At 33.6% G+C, this 19,608-nt stretch overlaps 2 protein-coding genes and 1 pseudogene across 2 annotated transcripts; 1 reads left to right on the plus strand and 2 right to left on the minus strand.

The window, feature by feature from the left end:
* Positions 1–685: 685 nt before the first annotated feature.
* Positions 686–8,498, minus strand: LOC131653620 (disease resistance protein RPV1-like; annotated as a pseudogene).
* A 264-nt stretch (positions 8,499–8,762) lies between these two features.
* LOC131653621 (fructose-bisphosphate aldolase, cytoplasmic isozyme 2) lies at positions 8,763–10,043 on the minus strand. The gene has a single exon (XM_058923867.1). It carries the CDS (start codon positions 9,942–9,944, stop codon positions 8,868–8,870), a length of 1,077 nt encoding a protein of 358 aa, XP_058779850.1. The 5' UTR covers positions 9,945–10,043; the 3' UTR covers positions 8,763–8,867.
* A 7,312-nt stretch (positions 10,044–17,355) lies between these two features.
* LOC131651090 (disease resistance protein L6-like) lies at positions 17,356–18,766 on the plus strand. The gene is made up of 2 exons (XM_058920760.1): positions 17,356–18,102; positions 18,241–18,766. The coding sequence occupies exons 1-2, from the start codon at positions 17,885–17,887 to the stop codon at positions 18,764–18,766; spliced, it is 744 nt and encodes a 247-aa protein (XP_058776743.1). The 5' UTR covers positions 17,356–17,884.
* Positions 18,767–19,608: the final 842 nt, after the last annotated feature.

Consider the following 19,608-nt stretch of genomic DNA (forward strand, 5'->3'; position numbering starts at 1 on the left):
AATAGGTACCGGAAATTTCAAAATTTTCGGTAATATCGATAAATGATAATATTGGGAATTTTAAAATTTTTGGTACAAAAATACCAAAAAATTTGAAATTCCCGGTACAATATACAGGAAATTTTACAAAATATACCGTAAATCTTATTTGTTTTCGCCAAATTTTCGGTACGCCTTCAAAATTTTCGGTATTGTCAGAGAATTTAAAAATTTTGGTTCTTCCCATAAATTTGTGAAAATGTGGTAATGAAAATTGGTTGGACAATTTGATCTTTTCATAAATTTTAGGAGATGACATGTATAATTGGGGGTATAGCAAGATAAATTTCATTTGTTTTGAAGTGATTGTGTTAAGGAAAGAACTATTGCCCTCAACTTTGTGATTTTGGGATTTGAGCTACTGAGTTAAGAAATACAAAAAAAAAAAATAATAAAGACATAAAGATTAAATGATAAAATAATGTAAAAATATTATTAGTTTATGTTATAGAATGTTAATATTATTAGTCTTTTAATTTATAAATAATTATTGAATTTAATAAATATGTACAGATAGTATAAAATAGTTTTACACGGTCATCCAATAAAAAATCATTAATTTACCATGTTATTAAAAAAGATTTAAAACAAAAAGTGATTTAATTGAATATATAGTTGTGATTGATTGCACTTTAAAATTATTTTAAACTCTCAGTTTATCACCCATTCTCATAATTATTTAAAAATATTTATAATAGTTTTAAAAATCATTTTTATAAATATAAAAAAAATCAATTTTTTAAAGCAAAATCAAACGGGCCCATAATATTTTCCTCAAATGTAATTACTATTGCAACATGTTAAATATAATTTTTGTTATCATTTTCACATGTTCATAGCATACTAAACTATACTAGCACATTGAATTTTTCTTGTCAAATCCTCTAAAATGAAGTTTAATAATATATCTATGATTAATAATGCACTTTACATTGGATTTTTCTTGTTAAATCCTCTAAAAATGAAGTTTAATAATATATCTATGACTAATAACGCACGTTTGTATAGATATACAAATTTATCAATTTGTGCACGCTGAAGGCCACCTATAAATGAATCAAAGCTGTCTCAATTATAAGACAGTAAAAACATAATTCCATATGGTCTTGGTATCAATTTTTTTAAAGACAGTTCTTAAATTCTGTAAGTATTATAAATAAAGTTTGAACTAAAACATCTCTATAAAAGTAGGCATCATAAATATAAATCCCAACATTAACTAATTTTAATTAAAAACAAATTATATTCTACTTAACCGAACCTAAAAACTAGAAACTTATTAACTGAATCCAAATAAATAGCAACATAAATATAAATCACAACATTAACTAATTTCAATTACCTGCTTTCTATTAAAAAGGGTTGGATTGCTGTAGTATAATGCTCTTTTAGATGAAAAACGGTTGGTTTTCCATAAAGACATGAGTCTGTTTAAATGGTGTAGAATCTGATTCATTTCTTTTTCTTTTTTTATCGGTCGAGTGTTATAGATCAGTACAAGTTGATCCAATGTTTTTGAATATTTCGCCAAGCTGGGTGAGATTGAAGTTACTGGCAAAGTTACTTTGGCTTGTTTTGCAGTAACTAAACTAGATCTCTGAGAAATTCCCCAACCATTATCAAATCCTTTAAGCTCATCTCTTTCTTTACTTGGACTACCAGCTTCTTCGACTTGTTTGGAAATGATGTGCGTCTAGCCTTAGAAAGATTGTTTTTTAATTTCTCCATATCCACAACTACAGGTTCCATTTTTTTTTGTTGGTAATATGTTAAATGCTAAACCCTAACAAAATCCTAAAGAAGATAATAAAAGGACATATATGGCTCATGGGTCACTCTAGATAATAAAAGCACATGTATACGATGGCACCCTAAAGATAAACTAAGAAAATATAATTTTTTTTTTTAAATGTTCCTATAATACTATATTATATAATAAAAGCATTAGAGCTAGATATGTTCCGAAGGAAAGAAGATATGTTCCGAAGGAAAGTGATGGGGACTCTGGTATCAAAAGAAAAATAACACACAGGTATATTAGAGCTAGATAGTGCAAAGAAATGGTATAAAATTATTAGCCACTAAAAAAATAGTGATATAATTACCACATCGGAAAACCATTATACAACGAATAAAGCTAAAGAATTGGGGGAAGGTAAGCAACGTACACACCTGAAGTAGTCTTTGTGACCATATATATTCTATGGGTTTGTTTTTGGATTTCATCATGAGCTTAGGGCAGTCAAATATATATAACCCTGACCTATGATCACGAGATCCTGCTGCTATTTTACAATATCTTCCTCCAGAAGAAGCACTTCGTGAAGCACTTTGTGAAGATAGGAGTTCAATAGTTTCAAGCTCATGGCAATGAGATAAGTTTACATATGCTAGGTTGGGAAGAAAGTAGAAAATATCAGGTAATGAACGAAATTTGTTTCCTTGTAGATTTAGTCTTTCTAACGTGTATAACCTTCTAATAGTATTTGGTACTTCATGAAGATTGCAAAAGCTTAAATCTAAAAAAGTCAAAGATCTCATATGATTGGTACGAGTCCATTTCAGGGGTAGAATTGTAAGATTCGAGCAACCACAAAAATCTAGAGTTACCAGGGATGCCATCCTCTTAATTCTATCGGGCATTTCAACCAAATTTGTGCAATTTCTCAAACTCAAGAATTTAAGCTTTGTCAAATCCCCAATGGATTCATGAACTTTGGATAAAGTTGTACATTCATCCATATCAAAGTACTCAAGATTTGATGCCCCGGTAAGATCAGGCGTCTTTTCAAGTTTTGTACAACCAGAAAGGTGTAGAACTCTCTAAGAACTTAATCTTGATACACTACCAAAATCAAGGTCAACCAAATTGCTGCAGTTTTGCAAACATAAGAAAACAAGTTCTGTCAGATGTCCAATTGATGGATGGACCTGTATTAAGTTTGTGCATCCTGTAAAATCTAGCCGCTCCAGTTTCGGGGTCCAAAAAAACTTTGGAGTCTCTATAAGATACTCTGAGTTGCTCAAATCCATCCTTTTCAAATTAGGTAGTTCCTATAAAGAGAATTAGCAACCATCAATGAAAACGTTTCACCAAGACTTCAATTTTATTAACTAGTTTCGGGGTCCAAAAAAACTTTGGAGTCTCTATAAGATACTCTGAGTTGCTCAAATCCATCCTTTTCAAATTAGGTAGTTCCTATAAAGAGAATTAGCAACCATCAATGAAAACGTTTCACCAAGACTTCAATTTTATTAACTTGTCGTGGTGTGATTACTGATTACAAAATTAAGTGCAAACTTTTATATAAAAAAATGTTATTTAATTAGTAATAAGAGTTACCCAATCTCTCGAGCTTAAGTTATTGTCTGATAATTAGGCAGTTAGTAATAATTTAATTTAGTAACACACTTAGGTGTTGTGGTCATAGGATCAAGTGGTGTGATAATCTAAGGTGTTGCAACACTCACTAGAGCAGTAATAGAATGAGGAAATTGCTCTGCTGTAAGGTGTTGTAATCCCTCCCTCCCTCCCTCTAACCAACTAAATTTTTATTTTTATTTAGTGTTTTGATATATTCTTATGTTTTTAGGAACTGTTTTGGACCATTGAGACTATGGCATATGGATGACTAACATCTATATAGAATATTATATTAAGCTTGGAGTTTTCTTTCGGAAATACAATTCAATGAATGAAGAAAAATATTGTTTTTATTTTGTTAGTTAATGTCAACTACGAGACTAAGTGGCTACAAATTTTAAATTTATATGAAACTTTGAGTGTTTGATCTTTAATATGATATGACAGACAATAATCAACAATTAAAATGGTCAAATTTAAAAGTAACTAGAGTACCTTGCGCCCTTCCCACAGTCGTTGAATGCTACTATCAGGCATATTCAACTCCACGAGATAATCTGGCTCAAATTTGACGGCAAAGAAGTAAAAGGGTATCCATGCCACAAAAGATATCGCAAGTTGTTGGAAAGAAAATCCAAATTCCCTGAAAAGTTGTTATGATACAACATGAGAAGTATAAGGTTGCTCATATTTGAAAATCCTTCAGCCCTGCATTTGGAGAAATTTCCCTTTTGATCCAGAACTATAGCTTTAACATTGTTGTTTGTTCCCTGGGAAAAGAACAGAATAAGCATAACATGGAAAGAAAGTGTGTTTAAATTAACTGTGAAAAAACTACATAGTAAATGGTTTTCTTAAAATTATATTTTAAAACTAGTTTCCACTATGAATGTTACTTGAAATGAACTCCATGATGATGTTCTAAGGAAAAAATTGGTCTTATTATTTTGTTTTTAGGTCTATCTAATATTTGCTCACATTGAAATTAGTCAACATACTACACAATTAATTTCACTAAGAACTAATAGCATACAAGGTCTAAAACTAAACTAATGTTGACCAAAAACAACCTTTTCAATGTTCCTAGGATATAATGTGACCAAAAAATTACTGCATATATTTCTTATTATTTATCGTATCTAGAGAAATATATTTGTTCATATTTTCTTATTATTTTTAAAATTCAATACAATATTAATCATAATTTTTTATAATATCCTTAGTTATATATTTCCAAAAAAAAAATAAATAAATAATGAATTATTAAATATATTATACATAATGGAAAAACAATAATATTAAAAATAACAAATGCTCTATGAAATAATCAATGATTAATTATCATTTTCCCCGCATGACCCCCCACAAATTAAATTCACTCAAAAAGCATAAATGGCCCCCTCTAGATTTTAAAACATAATTTTTTTTTACCGTTTTTGTCTCCAAGACATGATAGAAATCATTGCATCGCCATACTCTACTCCACATTCCTGGATCGTCTAGATACCTGTGCCGAACAATTTTCTTCCCAAGTTCTTGTAACATATCATGCATATGAATCTCTTGGTTTTTAATGGTAATGAGTGACTTCTCAATGACTCTTTGAAGTCCTATGTGAGGGTATAAACCACATGCATCTAGAATTCTCTTTAAAAAAACAAGCAATGTGCAGAAATATTTCCTTCTCCTCGTGTTGTAGTCCATCAACACTCATCTGGAGCACTTCCATAACTTTATTGTCTGGATTGTTCTTCAATCTATCCAAAGCATCTCTCCACTGAGTAGCATCTCGAGTACACAAGAAAGAGCCCACTACTTTAATTGCTAATGGAAGATTTTGAGCATATTTTAGTATCTCTGGAATCAACTCCACACAATTGCTGCTTTGGTCTTCACCTTTGAAGGCTTTTCTAAGAAAAAGTTCAGAAGCATCATTACTATTCAACAGTGGAACTTTGTGAATTTTATCAGCCCCATATACTCTTAGAATATGCTTATCCCTTGTGGTTATGATTATTCTACTGCCACTCCCAAGTAATTTAGGATTTATACCTAATTCCTGCAACTGCTCTAATTGATCGACATTGTCAAGAACTAGAAGGACCTTTGTGCAACTGTGAAGCCTATTTATCATAATCCCGGAAATTTCACAAGTATCGTATGAGTCAAGATTTCTTTCGTCTAGAGCTTGTCGAAGAATTTGTCTTTGAACAGCAACAATACCACCATCCATATAAAGTTTGCTTGTGTTATTAATAAAACAACGAGCATCAAACTGATAAGAGATTCTATAGTACAAAAGAGTAGCATGAGTTGTCTTTCCTACTCCACTCATCCCCCAAATTCCTAGAACTCGGAAGTCATCATTCTTTGAGCTCAATTTTAGTAGCTTTTCTAATTCTTTTATGCGAGGTTGCATCCCAACAAGATCGCTTGTAGACCCTGAGAATTTATGATTCAAAGATTTTATTACTGCTTAAACAATTGTTTCAATCTCTATAGACTCTGGCCTGAAAGAGGAAAAACAAAAGGGTCATGCTAATGGGTTGTTTATAATTTAGTGAGAGTTAAAGAGTGCAACTTGGATTATGAAAGTTGATATGATGACATGCTATCAGACATTGTGATTCAAATAAAGGTCTAAAAATGCTATTGTTCTTGAGGCTGCATAGGGCATATTTCTCCACAAAATCAAGGATTGCATTGCAACTATAACTATTATTGCAACAACTACTTAAAACCATGCTGACTAGATATTGCTAATAATTTGAAAAAACAGAAATGATTGAATAAAACTTATGCGCGGAAACGTCTACAATAAAAAGTGTAGTTGCTAGGAAGATGACTAGTTATTTGCTGGAGTAGCTGTAGCACAAGCATCAGTATAACCAGGGGGAAAAGAGTAAACAGAACATGGGATTTTTATATTCTGAACCGGAAACATCACATATTTATTTTCATAAAGAACGTATAACAAAACTTGAGAGAAGATTTTTTATTTTTTTTTACTTACTTACCTCTAACATAAAATCCAACTAATTTGCCTAACTCAGGCAGAGCTCTCTGCCATTGATCAACCTTGTTGCTTAGGCCATATTTGAATTTCTTAGTGTGTAAAATCATCTTTGAAAACCCCAATATACTTTCGAACATAAGACAGATCAATACCGTAGAAAACAGGGATAACAGTCTTTTTCAAGTTTGTGCGGCCTTTTGCGATAGTATCCACATTTTATTCGAACTCAATGTTAACTTAGAATATCTTTTTTTTAAAAGACAACTATAGAATCCCTTGAATCTCAAATTGCTTGTAAAAGTTGTGGTGAAATTAATTCTCCTTTATGGAGATAGAGATGGTCGGTCAAAGTGTTGTGAGTGTCAGGGCCTTGAAAACTGAGAAATGTGTCGTATTTACAGATTCATAGAGAGCTGTTGCTAGTAGAATCTATAGCAAAAACTCCTGAGAAATGTCTTTTTTTATTCAAGAACATGAGGTTAAAGAAGCACGAAAAAGGATAGATAATGGAAAGGCATTTGGGCCCGACAACATATCTATTGAGGTATGGAAAAGTCTTAGTCTTGGTAATAGAGGTATTGCCATATTGGGTGGCTCACAAAGCTTTTTAGAGAGTCATACAATAAAGTTAGGAGAAAGAGTGATTGAGCAAAGACGGAGAAATGAGATTAAAATTACGGATAATCAATTTGATTTTATGCCTAGAAGGTCGATTACGGAAGTGATCTAATTACTACGACGTGTTGGGAGGCATGGAGCGATATCAGATGGATCAAAAACACTACATTAAGGATTAACTCGAATGCCTTATTTTTTTATTTTAGTAGTGGACGCACTTACAGAACGCATCCAAGTGCAAGCACCGAGATGCATACTTTTTGTAGATGATATAGTTATTGCGAACCCGAAAATCCGCAACATAGAGAATATAGAAGAAATGGATTAAAATGCACAAATATGAGAAATAGTGTATTATTTCTGAAACTGAAAGGTAAATGCAAGAGGATGAATATCCTAATGCCCACAGAGCAAAGATCCTACAGAGGCATGAAGCCAACTGTTCATAACAAACTATATTCTTCCATGATGATTTCACACTCCCTCACCTCACTCTATATACTACTATAGAGGCATAACAAACTTGCCAACTAAGCAGCCTACCCCACTCATTATTTACCATATAACCTCACCACACTCTTTATTACAATAATAGCCCTTTTCTTATAACTCTCATACTCAGGTCTCTATCAATATCGTCCTACTTGGAGAATCGAAAAAGGAACTAAATGGAAGGTTGGTGACAAGCCTTAGAAGCACATGGTTTCTCTTGAGAAGAAGCATGACAAAATATATGAAAAGAAATTTTAGTAAAAGGCAAAACATTTCTAACTTAAGGTGAAAGTTGGAGATTATGGCATTTCACAACTTACACGGTTTAAATATCTTGAGTCCATAGTACATAATGACTGAAGAAGTAAAAGGTGATGTAAACCATTGAATTCAAGTGGGGTGGTTGAAAAGGAGAAAGGGTCTCAAATGTTTTATGTGATACAAAAGTACATCTAAAGAAAAAACTGAGTTAGCTATAAAATCAACAATGTATTGGACGAAGAGTTTAGGCAGTAAAAAATAAACAGGCTGGATTTGTTAATGGCTATAAAAAAGTAATAAGAAAGGGAATTCAAGTAGAAAATGTAAAACAAGTGGCAAGAAAGGGAATAACACTTACTTCATAGCATTTGTCCATCTCACAACCTTGTTTGGATCATGCTTGAATTTCTTCTTATGTAAAACAAAGTCATTCTGGTACACCCCAATTTGTTTTCGTACATGAGATGGATCGACATCATAAAAAACAGGAAATACTTTTTGATTGAATTCTTTACGACATTCAGCAATAGTAGCCATCTCTTCCAAACACCACGTAGACTCTGCATATTAATTCTCCTAAACATAAAAATACATACATATACAAAAAAATTATTTGTGTCCACATCGGAACAGTGAAGAAGACTTCGTATCAATTTCTTTGAGGGCTGTGGAAACTACTAATTTGTGTGAGGGATGGAGCAGACATGTGAAATATAAGTTATCTGTTTTCATTCAATTGGATTCCAACATGACAATCACAAGAGGTGAGGTTTTTTTGTTCGGTTACATATTGTACATAATTTGTTTCTTAGTAATTCATATTCTAAATTGATTCTTCATGCATATATTTGTTCGGTTTCTTAGAATATATGTCAAAAGGTACATATTCTTAAAACCAAACTTTTCAAGACATATCTGCCAGATACTTGACAAAATAGATAGAAACAGAAATTATCAAAAGGAACAAAGAAAAAACAAAAACTCCAACCAATTATTTTGTCGTGAGTGAACCCCACTATACTCAAACAAGAAAATTCAACCCTCTTCTAGTTTTTAGGGAGAAGAAACCAACATTGATCAATACTTGTAATCCGCAACATGAAGACTCTCTGTGGCACCAGCACCAAGGTTAGAGGCACCCTTGTAAGTTCCAAGAGTAGCCTCGGAGTTAGCCTTAGCTCTTGTCAACAAAGCATCCTGAGCTGCCTTCACATTTTCTTTCTTTCCACCCCATGCCTTTAGGGTACTCTGTTGAAGTGCCCTTCCGAATGAGAAAGAAAGAGTCCATGGCTTCTTACCTTTGAATTGGTTGATGGCATTAAGGTTAACACTGGCCTCTTCCTCACTCTGTCCACCAGACAAGAAAACAACGGCGGGAACTGCGGCGGGGACGGTTCTCTGCAAAGCTTTAACGGTGTGCTCGGCGATAACCTCGGGTGCAACCTTTGGTGAGTTGGATCCGGGGGTCACCATGTTTGGTTTCAAGAGAGTTCCTTCAAGGATGACATGATGATCACTCAAGGCCTTGTAAGTTGCGGCAAGGACACGCTCGGTAATGGCGGCACACTTGAGAATATCGTGTGAACCATCAACTAGGATCTCGGGTTCAACAATGGGGACAAGTCCGTTTTCTTGGCAGATGACTGCATAACGGGCCAATCCGTAAGCATTCTCATGGATAGAATGCTCAGATGGTTCGTTGGCACCGATTTTAAGCACGGCACGCCATTTAGCAAAACGTGCACCGGCTTCGTAGTACTTAGCACATCGTGCACCAAGCCCGTCAAGACCCTGAGTGGTGGTTTCTCCATCAGTTCCAGCAAGTTCGACGGTACCCTTGTCAACCTTGATACCAGGAAGAACACCAGCTTCGTTCAAGACATCAACAAAAGGTTTGCCTGCAGCAGTGCTTTGATAAAGGGTTTCCTCAAAGAGGATAACTCCACTAAGGTACTGAAGAACACCCGGGGCAGTGAAAAGAAGCTCACGAAGAGCCTGTCTGTTGGATTCAACATTCTCAACATTGATGCTCGATAGACGCTTACCGATTGTTCCAGTTGACTCATCAGCAGCAAGAATACCCTTGCCAGGTGTGCCGATGTAGGCAGCATTGGCAATAAGCTCATCATGGTACTTGCTCTTGAAGTGCGACATGATCGAGGAAGAGGATTTTTTGGAAAAGAATCGAGATGGTTGGGTTAAGATTTAGGTGAGAGAAGAGAGTGATGAATTGAATTGGAGGGTTTTGGGTTTTTATATACTCCGTATAATGATATTGATGGATTGGGAAACAAGACCGGAAGTTGAAAAAGGGAAAGATGGCCTAATTTTCGATGTATTTTGGTATCGGTTATGTGTCTCTATGGACTGCGTTGGATTCGGTAACAACAAAGGCGGTTTTAGTTTTCAATTTCACCGGCCCGTTTTTGTTGCTAACAAAGCCCGTTAGGGTCCATCCATTTTCAAAGTCGTTTCTTTTCTACTACTCTAATCTAACTTTTTTTAAGCCAAAAAAAGGGCAAATTTCTAAAACATTGTGGACAATGGGGATTAAACCACGTCCCTTTAAATAGTATGAAACAGGTGCTGCCAGGCTATGCTGCTCTCTTTGAATTATTTTGCTATTGAGATCTATACATTACTTAATTGTTTGCCATATATTTTTAATAAATATTAAATTAATATTTTTTTAGAATAAACTGAAACTTTAGTAAATTCCAAATATGTGAACCTAGAGTATATTTTTAGAATCTATAGTATAATAAACTAATTTATAATAAACTGAAATTAATAATAATAAATTTATATAAATAATGTTCACATTATATATTTGTATAATGTTTTAAAAAATGTGAATTAATACAAATTTAAATAATATAAATGAATCTATAGTATATTTTTAGAATAAATATTAGAACCTAAAGTATATTATGAACCTATAGTATATAAATACGTATACATTAAAAAATAACCTATAGTATATTTTTAGACTCTATATAAATTGGAAATAATGTTTTAAAAAATTAATACGAATTTAAATAACATAAATATGAATTTTAAAATATTTAATAAATTATAAATAATATTCTTTATAATGAAAAAATATTTTTTAAATTTGAAATAGGGTTTCAAATTTAAATGTGAGGTTTAAATGTGAAATTTAAATAACATAAATTTAAATTAAAAGTAATTTGTAAATTATAAATTTTCGTTAAATAATTGTGAATTAATGGACTAAAATTCTAAAATTAAAAATAATAGTTTATAAATTAGAAATAATTTTCTTGTGAATTAAATAATTTTGAAACTAATAATATTTTATATTAAATAATTATGAATTAATAATAGTTTATAATATTTTATAAATTAGAAATAATTTCCTTGTGAATTAAATAATTTTGAAACTAATAATAGTTTATATTAAATAATTCTGAATTAATAATAGTTTATATTTTACAATTTATAAATTAATAACACTTTAATATTAAATAATGGTTTATATTAATTATTCAAAATATTTTCTAACATAGTTAGTTTTGGAATTATTTAATTCACAAGGACATTATTTCAAATTTATAAAATATTATAAACTATTATTTTTAATTCAGAATTTTCGTTAAATAATTTTGAATTAAATATTTTATATATAATTTGTTTCGAAATTATTTAATTCACAAGGACATTATTTCGAATTTATAAAATATTATAAACTATTATTTTTAATTTGAGAATTTCCGTCTATTAATTCACGTTTATTTTCAGAAGTTCATATTAATATAATACTGTTGAATATAAAATGTATAATAATTTACACACAAAAAATATATTGAAAATATGAAATATGAAAAAGAGGTATTGTGTAATTGATACATTTAAGTTTAAAAATAAATCAAAGCAAGTTGATTGGCCTAGTGCTAGCACCCTTCTCTCTCATTTAAGAGGTCATGGGTTCAAGTCTCGTTGTCCTCAAATTTTTGGATTAATAAAATGCCAACGTGGCATTTAAAATCATTGTTCTCAAATTTTTGGATTAATGCCACTAATAAATTTTCCAAACTTAAAATAATAATAAATAAAATGCCAACGTGGCATTTAAAATAATTTAAAAAATAATAAGAAAGACACATCAGCATTTTTGGAATTAAATAAAAAAATAAAAAGTTTATCCAGTCAGCGCACCACATAGGCACTTGGAGTGTGCCATTTGCTGCCAAGGTCTAAAACGACAGAATCTTCATTTGGCAAGGTTAGTTTTACAAAAAAAAAAAATTACAGGGGGGTAAACCAAAAGTCGCCTATATGGCAGGGGGCAAAAATGGTAATAAGCCAATAATCAAACAAAAAGATTACAAGGAACACAAGAGGGGGACAAGACCAAAACCTCTTAAGAGCAAAGCTTAAGTCTAGGAGTACCCGCCTTGTATAACAAGTAATCCGCCTTAATATCCAAATGAACACTATTATACCAAGATGTGTCTCTATTCGAAAAACCAATGTTTGCCAGGATATCAGCGCAAAAATTGGCCTCTCTAAAAATGTGCGTGATCATGAAATCTATGCGAAGAGTGTACGCCTAACACGAGAGCCAACGAGATTTGATTATCCAAGGCATAAGATGAACATTTGAGAAAGCTTTAACCAAAAGTAAACAGTAAGTTTCAATCCAAAGCTTATTCCAATTAAGATGCTTAGCCTTTTCAATAGTTATAATCGCTTCCATGAATTCTGCAAAAACAGGAGATCCCTCATTCAAAAAAACACTGAAACTTAACATGTGGATAGGGGTGGGAATAGGCTAGGCTAGGCTAGGCTTTATAAGGCCTGGGCCTGGCCTACGATAAACTTATAAGGCCTGAGTCTGGCCTATGGCCTACTATAGGCTCGTTTTTTCAGCCTGACTTGGCCTTTTTAAAAGTCTGGTCTGGCCTGAAAGCCTATTTAAAAGCCTCTTTCTTGTTAATGTTTTCAATTAATTCATATTACTTAAAAAGCCTTATAGGTCGCATATATATGAACATTTAGACTGACCTATTTAGCATTTTTTTCATATATATATATATATATATGTATATATATATATATATATATATATATATATATATATATATATATATATATATATATATATATATATATATATATATATATATATATATATACCAATCTATTTAACACTATTTCTAATATATATATATATATATATATATGTCAACCTATTTAGACTAATTTTAATTTATATGAAAATATAAGCTGGCCTACAAGGCTTTATAGGCTTTTTTAATAGCCTAGGCCTGACCTATTTTATTAAATAGGCTTTTGAAAAAGCTCAAGCCTGGCCTTTTTATCAAATAGGTCTGGCCTGTCCTTAACTAGGCTAGGCTATAAGCCCCTGTAGGTCGACCTGGCCTATTCCCACCCCTACATGTGGACAGCCTTATCATCACGGAAGATTCCACCACAAGCTGCAAACATAGGTGTTAGCTGAAGATTTCGTTTGGAAAGAATGTACTTCGAAGGTCTGAAATTCGAAGGAGATGGTTACTGATGACCATCTTTGAAGATAAAAATGGCTACTGATGGCCATGCTTCGAGAATGATGTTTAAAGTTGGAACAAAGATAGTTAGCACTGAAGTTAAAATTCGGAAAGAATAGTCTTTGGGACTTAGACGTTTTTGCGAAATATGCGAAGTACTGAAACTTAGCGTGGTTTCGTGGCATTCTCAATTCCGATTATGTTGCCACGCGTCGAAAGGATATTCAGGCGGGATGATTTGAATTTCGAAGTAGTTTATGTAACCGCACGAAGACAGATGGCATCCCTGGATTTTCTGCGGGCAACGTGGCATTAGATTAGTGTAGGACCGTTAGGGTCGAAACTAGTATAAATAAGGGTCTTAATGTTAGGATTCCGTGTGTTCATTTTGTACAAATCACTCACATATTACTCAAGTATCAAGTGTTAAGAGAAAGAGTTCGCTGAGAAATGTACGTATGACACCAACACCATTTTAAATACATGTGTATTTTCCTTTATTCAAGTATCTTTCGATATTACTGTGTTTCATTTACTTTCTGCCATTTATATTCCTGCACTTTATTTTCATGTCATTTATCTTCGAAGCACTTAACCTTTTTGCACTTTAAGATTCTTGCACTTTTACAGTTTTGTCTTATATTTTATCTTTAACTCACTTCTCACTGGTGTTATATTTATGTGTATAACAAGGTGATTGCTAATCTTTATTTCTTTGTTCAAGTATTTCTTATTTCGAGACGCATCAATCATAGACATAATTCGAACTATCATGAATAACAACCTTTTTGACTATGTCCTAGGATCAATCTAGTCGATCCTGCGAGTAACCAAATCATATTTATTATAGTTTGGAAGACTAACGGTTGTTTACCGGAAATCACCGTAAACAATAGGGGAACCAGAGGCAACCCTGTCTATGTTGCATTTAACCCAACCCGGAGCCGGCGGACACCAAAGTATTTCTCAAGTGTCAATCTGATTACGAGGGTGCAAATGAATACCAAAGGCTTTCAGCATAGAGAAACTAACCAAGGAACCATTGGCCTTTTTGGAAGTTTGATTACCCACTAGTTTGGCTCTAGCACCAATATTAGAAATGCAAAGTTTCCAATGAGTGATTTTGTTGTCAAACCTGAAGAGATTTCTAGCTTGCCATATTTGGTTGATTGTGTGAGCAAAGATATCTTTGATAACTACTAAGGCCTGGGGACTCCAAGGCTCATTCAATATCTTTATGCAGTCTGCCAAGTTCCTGATGGTGAAAGGTTGCTGAATCTGGGCACCGATCCATGTCCAAATTTTTGAGGCATATGAACAATCAAAGAAAAGATGGGAAGAGGTTTCAGTAGCAGCCTGACACAAAGAGCATTTGGATGGGAAAAGAATGCCACTACGTTGGAGTATCTCATCAGTAGGAATTTAATTATGTATGAGCCTCCAAACAAGCATTGAGTGGGCATGAGCAGTATCTTTATCCCAAGGGAAATCAGACCAAAAACCATAACTTGCAGGTTTGGTGATAAAGTCATAAGCCTGCTTGATTGCCAAGCAACCATTTTTAATGTTTTTCCAAGCTAAAAAAATCCTCCTTCTCCAAGTCAGAAACTGCAAAAGGAGATAGAGTTTCATTCAGATCCGGCAAGGCCATGAAGATGCTGTTATGCAGGTTCCAGCTACTGTCTTTCCAGCAATCAGAAATAGATGAGCTCAGAAGGTCATGAAGATGTTGTTATGCAGTTTGACACGTCTTTTCAGCACTGTCCTCACTCACACGCTATCTAGAAGGTCACTCATCCAAATACTACTCCAAGTCAAACATGCTTAACTATGGAGTTCTTATATGTTATGCTACCGAAAAGAAGATGCATCATATTGGTATAGGTAGTACAAATCAGTAGGCTACCGAAAAAGAAGACGCATCTTATTCGTATAGGTAGTACCACTCAATCATTATAAGTCTTCCTTCAACCATGAAGTCCCATACCTGCACAACCTAAGGATCCCTCTCATTCTGATATGAATTTGGTGACCACCCATCGCCCTCTTCGGTCTTCGGTGCGTGTCATTGTCATGCCTCGTGCACCAACTGAAACTGTGACCACTCACATGCTTTCTTGCTAGGTTGCTTGAGCAAAGGAAGTCTCTTATTAGGTTATTTGAGCAAAAGAAGTCTCTTGCAAGGTTGCTTAAGCATAAGTCTCTTTCTAGGTTGATTGAGCAAGGAAGCCTTAAGCTGGTTTGCTTAAGCAATTTGTAATCAAGTTTTGATTATAGTGGAAAATCTCTTGTGGGACAAAGGGAATAAACTATTCTCAGTTGTAGCAAAACCTGGATAACGTCTGTGCGTGCTTTTACTTATTACTTATGCACTTAACCTTTTTTGCTGCTATTCGCTCTATAATCAGATTCTGGTTTTAAAAATCAGTTTATGAAGTTGTCATAAAAGAAGAAAAAGATTCCACCATGCACAATTCAACCCCCCATTCTTGTGTATTTTTTTCACCTTCAAGATTTGCTAAAAAGATTTAATAAGACAAAATCAATTTAAATGAAGATTTAAATTGAATGAATATCAAATAAAATCAAATCAATTTTTCATCATAATCAAATTTACTGTTATCAAATTTAATGCTCATTGGAGAAAAGGCAAACAAATGAATTATTATATAAATACTCCTTCTAACATCAAAGAGGACATGAGCAATTATTGAAGATCTAGTGTGCTTTGAGTCTTTGTATTCTTGTTCTTCATTGTAAACCTCTAAAGAAGTCTAACATGAATATTCAAGGCATATAGGTTGATTGTTAGTTGAGTTGTAATTCAACAATTATCAATCTCGTTTTATGTATTAATCACTAGGGAAGTGATTGAAAAAAGTGATAGGGGTTCTCATATTTATTGAGAGTCCTAAATAGAAAGACACTGATAGTATTAGGAAGTAGGCATTGAACAATGTTTGTTCATCTAAGACTAATTGTACTAATACTATTGAGAGTGAGTTTCCTTTTTTGTGTTGGAAGCCCCCCGGACGTAGGTGACGTTGCATTGAAGTGAGTTACCAATTCTCGTGTGTTCTTTATTGCTTTATGACGTATCATCTTGTATTTGTCAAAATATTATAAGCTTGTTGTACACATTATCTCAGACATTGTGTCCAACATCTGTCCATGCGCTATAATAAAATTTCATAGGACATTGATGTAAAGTTTGACATGACCACAAGACAGAAATCAACTTTGGTTGTTTGCAAGCAGTACATACTAAAGATTTTCTTCTTGCTAGTCTTATTAACGGTCTAGGCCAGCATATGTCTCCGGTAGAATACCGTACCATCCTTAAATACCGGCTTATGATTCCCTTATTTCCTATAGATGAAGTTTGCCTTGTTTGTTGCAAGGCGTGCTCGGATATATTAGTGGAATACACTATTCTTTGTAAGGAGCTTCCAGGATTTAAATACTGACATGTCTTTGTTAGGAATGTCTTATTTGATATATTTGATCATGCAGAGATTGAGGACTGGAGGTCTTGCTATCGGACATACAGCTCTTGAAACCGTTCCAACTAAAGTGGACAAGCATGAGAAAACTTGTTGTAACAATAAACATGCTTTCATACCATTTGTCTTTGATACTTTTGCTTTACTAACACCAAAAGCCGTAGATCTTTTCGAGAGAGTGCAAAAGCTCGTGTCACCTAAATGTAGTTTTTAAGAGAATTGATTTTGTCATCCAAGAAGAATTACCAACACAATTTATTGTCCCGTTTTCCTGTAATTTCTTTATAATTTTGAATATATTAATATATATGAGTTGGATGGTTATAATTATTGTAAATTTGATTTGGTTTGAACTTTTTCAATGTTCATATAACTTAAAAAAAAGTGTGTGAACAAACTTACTTGAGTCAAGTTAGTAATATAAAATATCAAAATGAAAATGAATACATATGTGAACATGATTCATTACATATGTGAACAGGATTCATTTTATATTTATTCCGCTCTTTTCACACCCATTTTATTTTGTCTTCACTCTTGAATAAAGAATTTTGTTAGGAGGAATCAGATGGAAATAATGTGTAGTATATTCATTTATAAACTCATTCATACTTCTTTCTTCCTCACATGAATGAAATCATTCATCCATTGGCTTTGCAGTGACTTTTTGAAGATGGATTCAAACTCAAATATTACAGAATTGTTTCTCTCATGGAGCTCCACGCTCCTGAAACCTTTTTGGGCTCTGTTGGATCATTTTTTGCTATCCGACTTCAGCATGATGGAAGATACAGTTTCTTCCATGGATTCTAGTTTCACTCAAAACTATAGATAGGACGTGTTTATAAGCTTTAGAGGTCCTGACACGCGCAACACTTTCGTTGATCATCTTTATGCTCATCTAGCCAAAAAAGGAATCTTTGTTTTCAAAGATGACAAACGCCTTGAGAAAGGAGAATACCTGTCACCACAACTTCTGCAAGCAATTGAGAATTCTAAAACTTCTATTGTTGTCTTCTAAAAAAGATACGCCGAATCAGCATGGTGTTTGGAAGAAATGACTGCTATTGCTGAATGTGCTAATAAATTCAAACACAAAGTTTTCCCCGTTTTCTATCATATTGATCCATCGGATGTACGGAAACAAAGTGGACCTTACCAAAAAGCTTTTCTTTTACACACGAAGAAATTCAAAGATGATTTAGACAAGGTTAGGAGATGGAGGAGAGCTATGATTCGTTTGACTGCGTTAGTTGGTTGGCATGTCAAGGACATGTAAGTGTCGGAAGTTATTCTTCTTCTTCTTAGTTTGCATCTATATTAGTTAATCTATATAATTTGGTTAACGTATCTAAGTCGTATCTTGTTTTCTTACGTAATAGTTTAGTGTTTGATCTTTCCCCTCTCTTTCAGGCCGGAGTTTGAAGTGGTTGAAAGTGTTGTTCAGGAAGTGATAAAAACATTAGGTCATAAATTATCTGGATTTGATGACCTTGTTGGGATTGAACCTCGAGTAGAAGCATTGAAAGTTCTTTTAAAATTAGGCTCAAAGAATGATGAATTTCGGGTTATAGGAATTAAAGGGATGGGCGGAATAGGCAAGACGACACTTGCTAATGTCTTGTATGATAGAATATCTTGTATGTTTGATGCTTGTTGTTTCATTGAGAATGTAAGCAAAACTTATAAAGACGGCGGTGCCATTGCTATTCAGAAACAAATCCTTTGTCAAGCCTTCAATGAGATAAATCTAGAGAGATATAGTCCTTCTGAAGTATCTGCGATTATAGGAAATAGACTTGGCAACATAAATGTGCTCATAGTTCTCGACAATGTCGATGGATTAAAGCAAGTACAAGAGCTGGCAATTGATCCCAAACTTCTTCACCCAGAAAGTAGAATGATCACTACAACTAGGGATGCACAATACATATTCTAAAAGTGTTTGGAGCCCATGAAGTGTTTGGACCATTCACTGTGTAATGAAACCAAGGCTCTAGATACCAAATTGATAGGATCAATTTAATATCTAAATAGGGAAAATAGCAGAAACAGGATAATATAAGAAAAGACTGACGTTTATTTGAATTTCTCTAGAGTTCAAAGGGGATCTAGGGTTACAAATAAAAGTAGAAAGCTGTAGAAAAAATGCAGAAAAGATGAAAAGAAAAAGGAGGCTCTTAGAGAGGCCTAGTCTCTCCCATGTGGTATATCCACTACTAATTTCTGCGTACCCTAACCACCAGCAGCTCCAATCATTTATTCTGATTCCTAGGACCCTTCCTCCACTCACAGGCTGCCAGCTGTGAGCCAGCTGTAATAACCCATGTGCAGCAAAACTAACAATTATCATGTTCTCTCTCCTTCCCTTTTTGTCTTTTCCTTATATAAAACTTGCCATATCTACCAATTCTCCCCCCTTCAAAACTCTCCTTGACCTCAAGGAGAATGTTTGGAAATTCTATTCCCATCTTGTTTCTTAATTCCCACGAATTTTCGACGTCAGGCAGGTTCTTCCATTTCACCAAAACCTCTATCTCTCCCTGCTCGTTTCTCCTAGAAACTATCATCTTCTCAGGAGGAGGTTCTAAGTGCCACTCCTCATTCATACAAGCTGGCAGGGGCTGTGATTCCAGAGAAGATGAGACAGTTTTCTTCAATAAAGAAGCATGGAGAACTGGGTGTGCCCTAGTGTCTTCAAGTAGCTTCAGTTTATAAGCTACTGCCCCTATCCTTTGCAACATTCCATAAGGGCCATAGTACCTAGGGCTAAGTTTTTTA

Source organism: Vicia villosa, linkage group LG2, assembly GCF_029867415.1.
Source record: "Vicia villosa cultivar HV-30 ecotype Madison, WI linkage group LG2, Vvil1.0, whole genome shotgun sequence".
In the NCBI taxonomy this organism is placed as follows: Eukaryota; Viridiplantae; Streptophyta; class Magnoliopsida; order Fabales; family Fabaceae; genus Vicia; species Vicia villosa.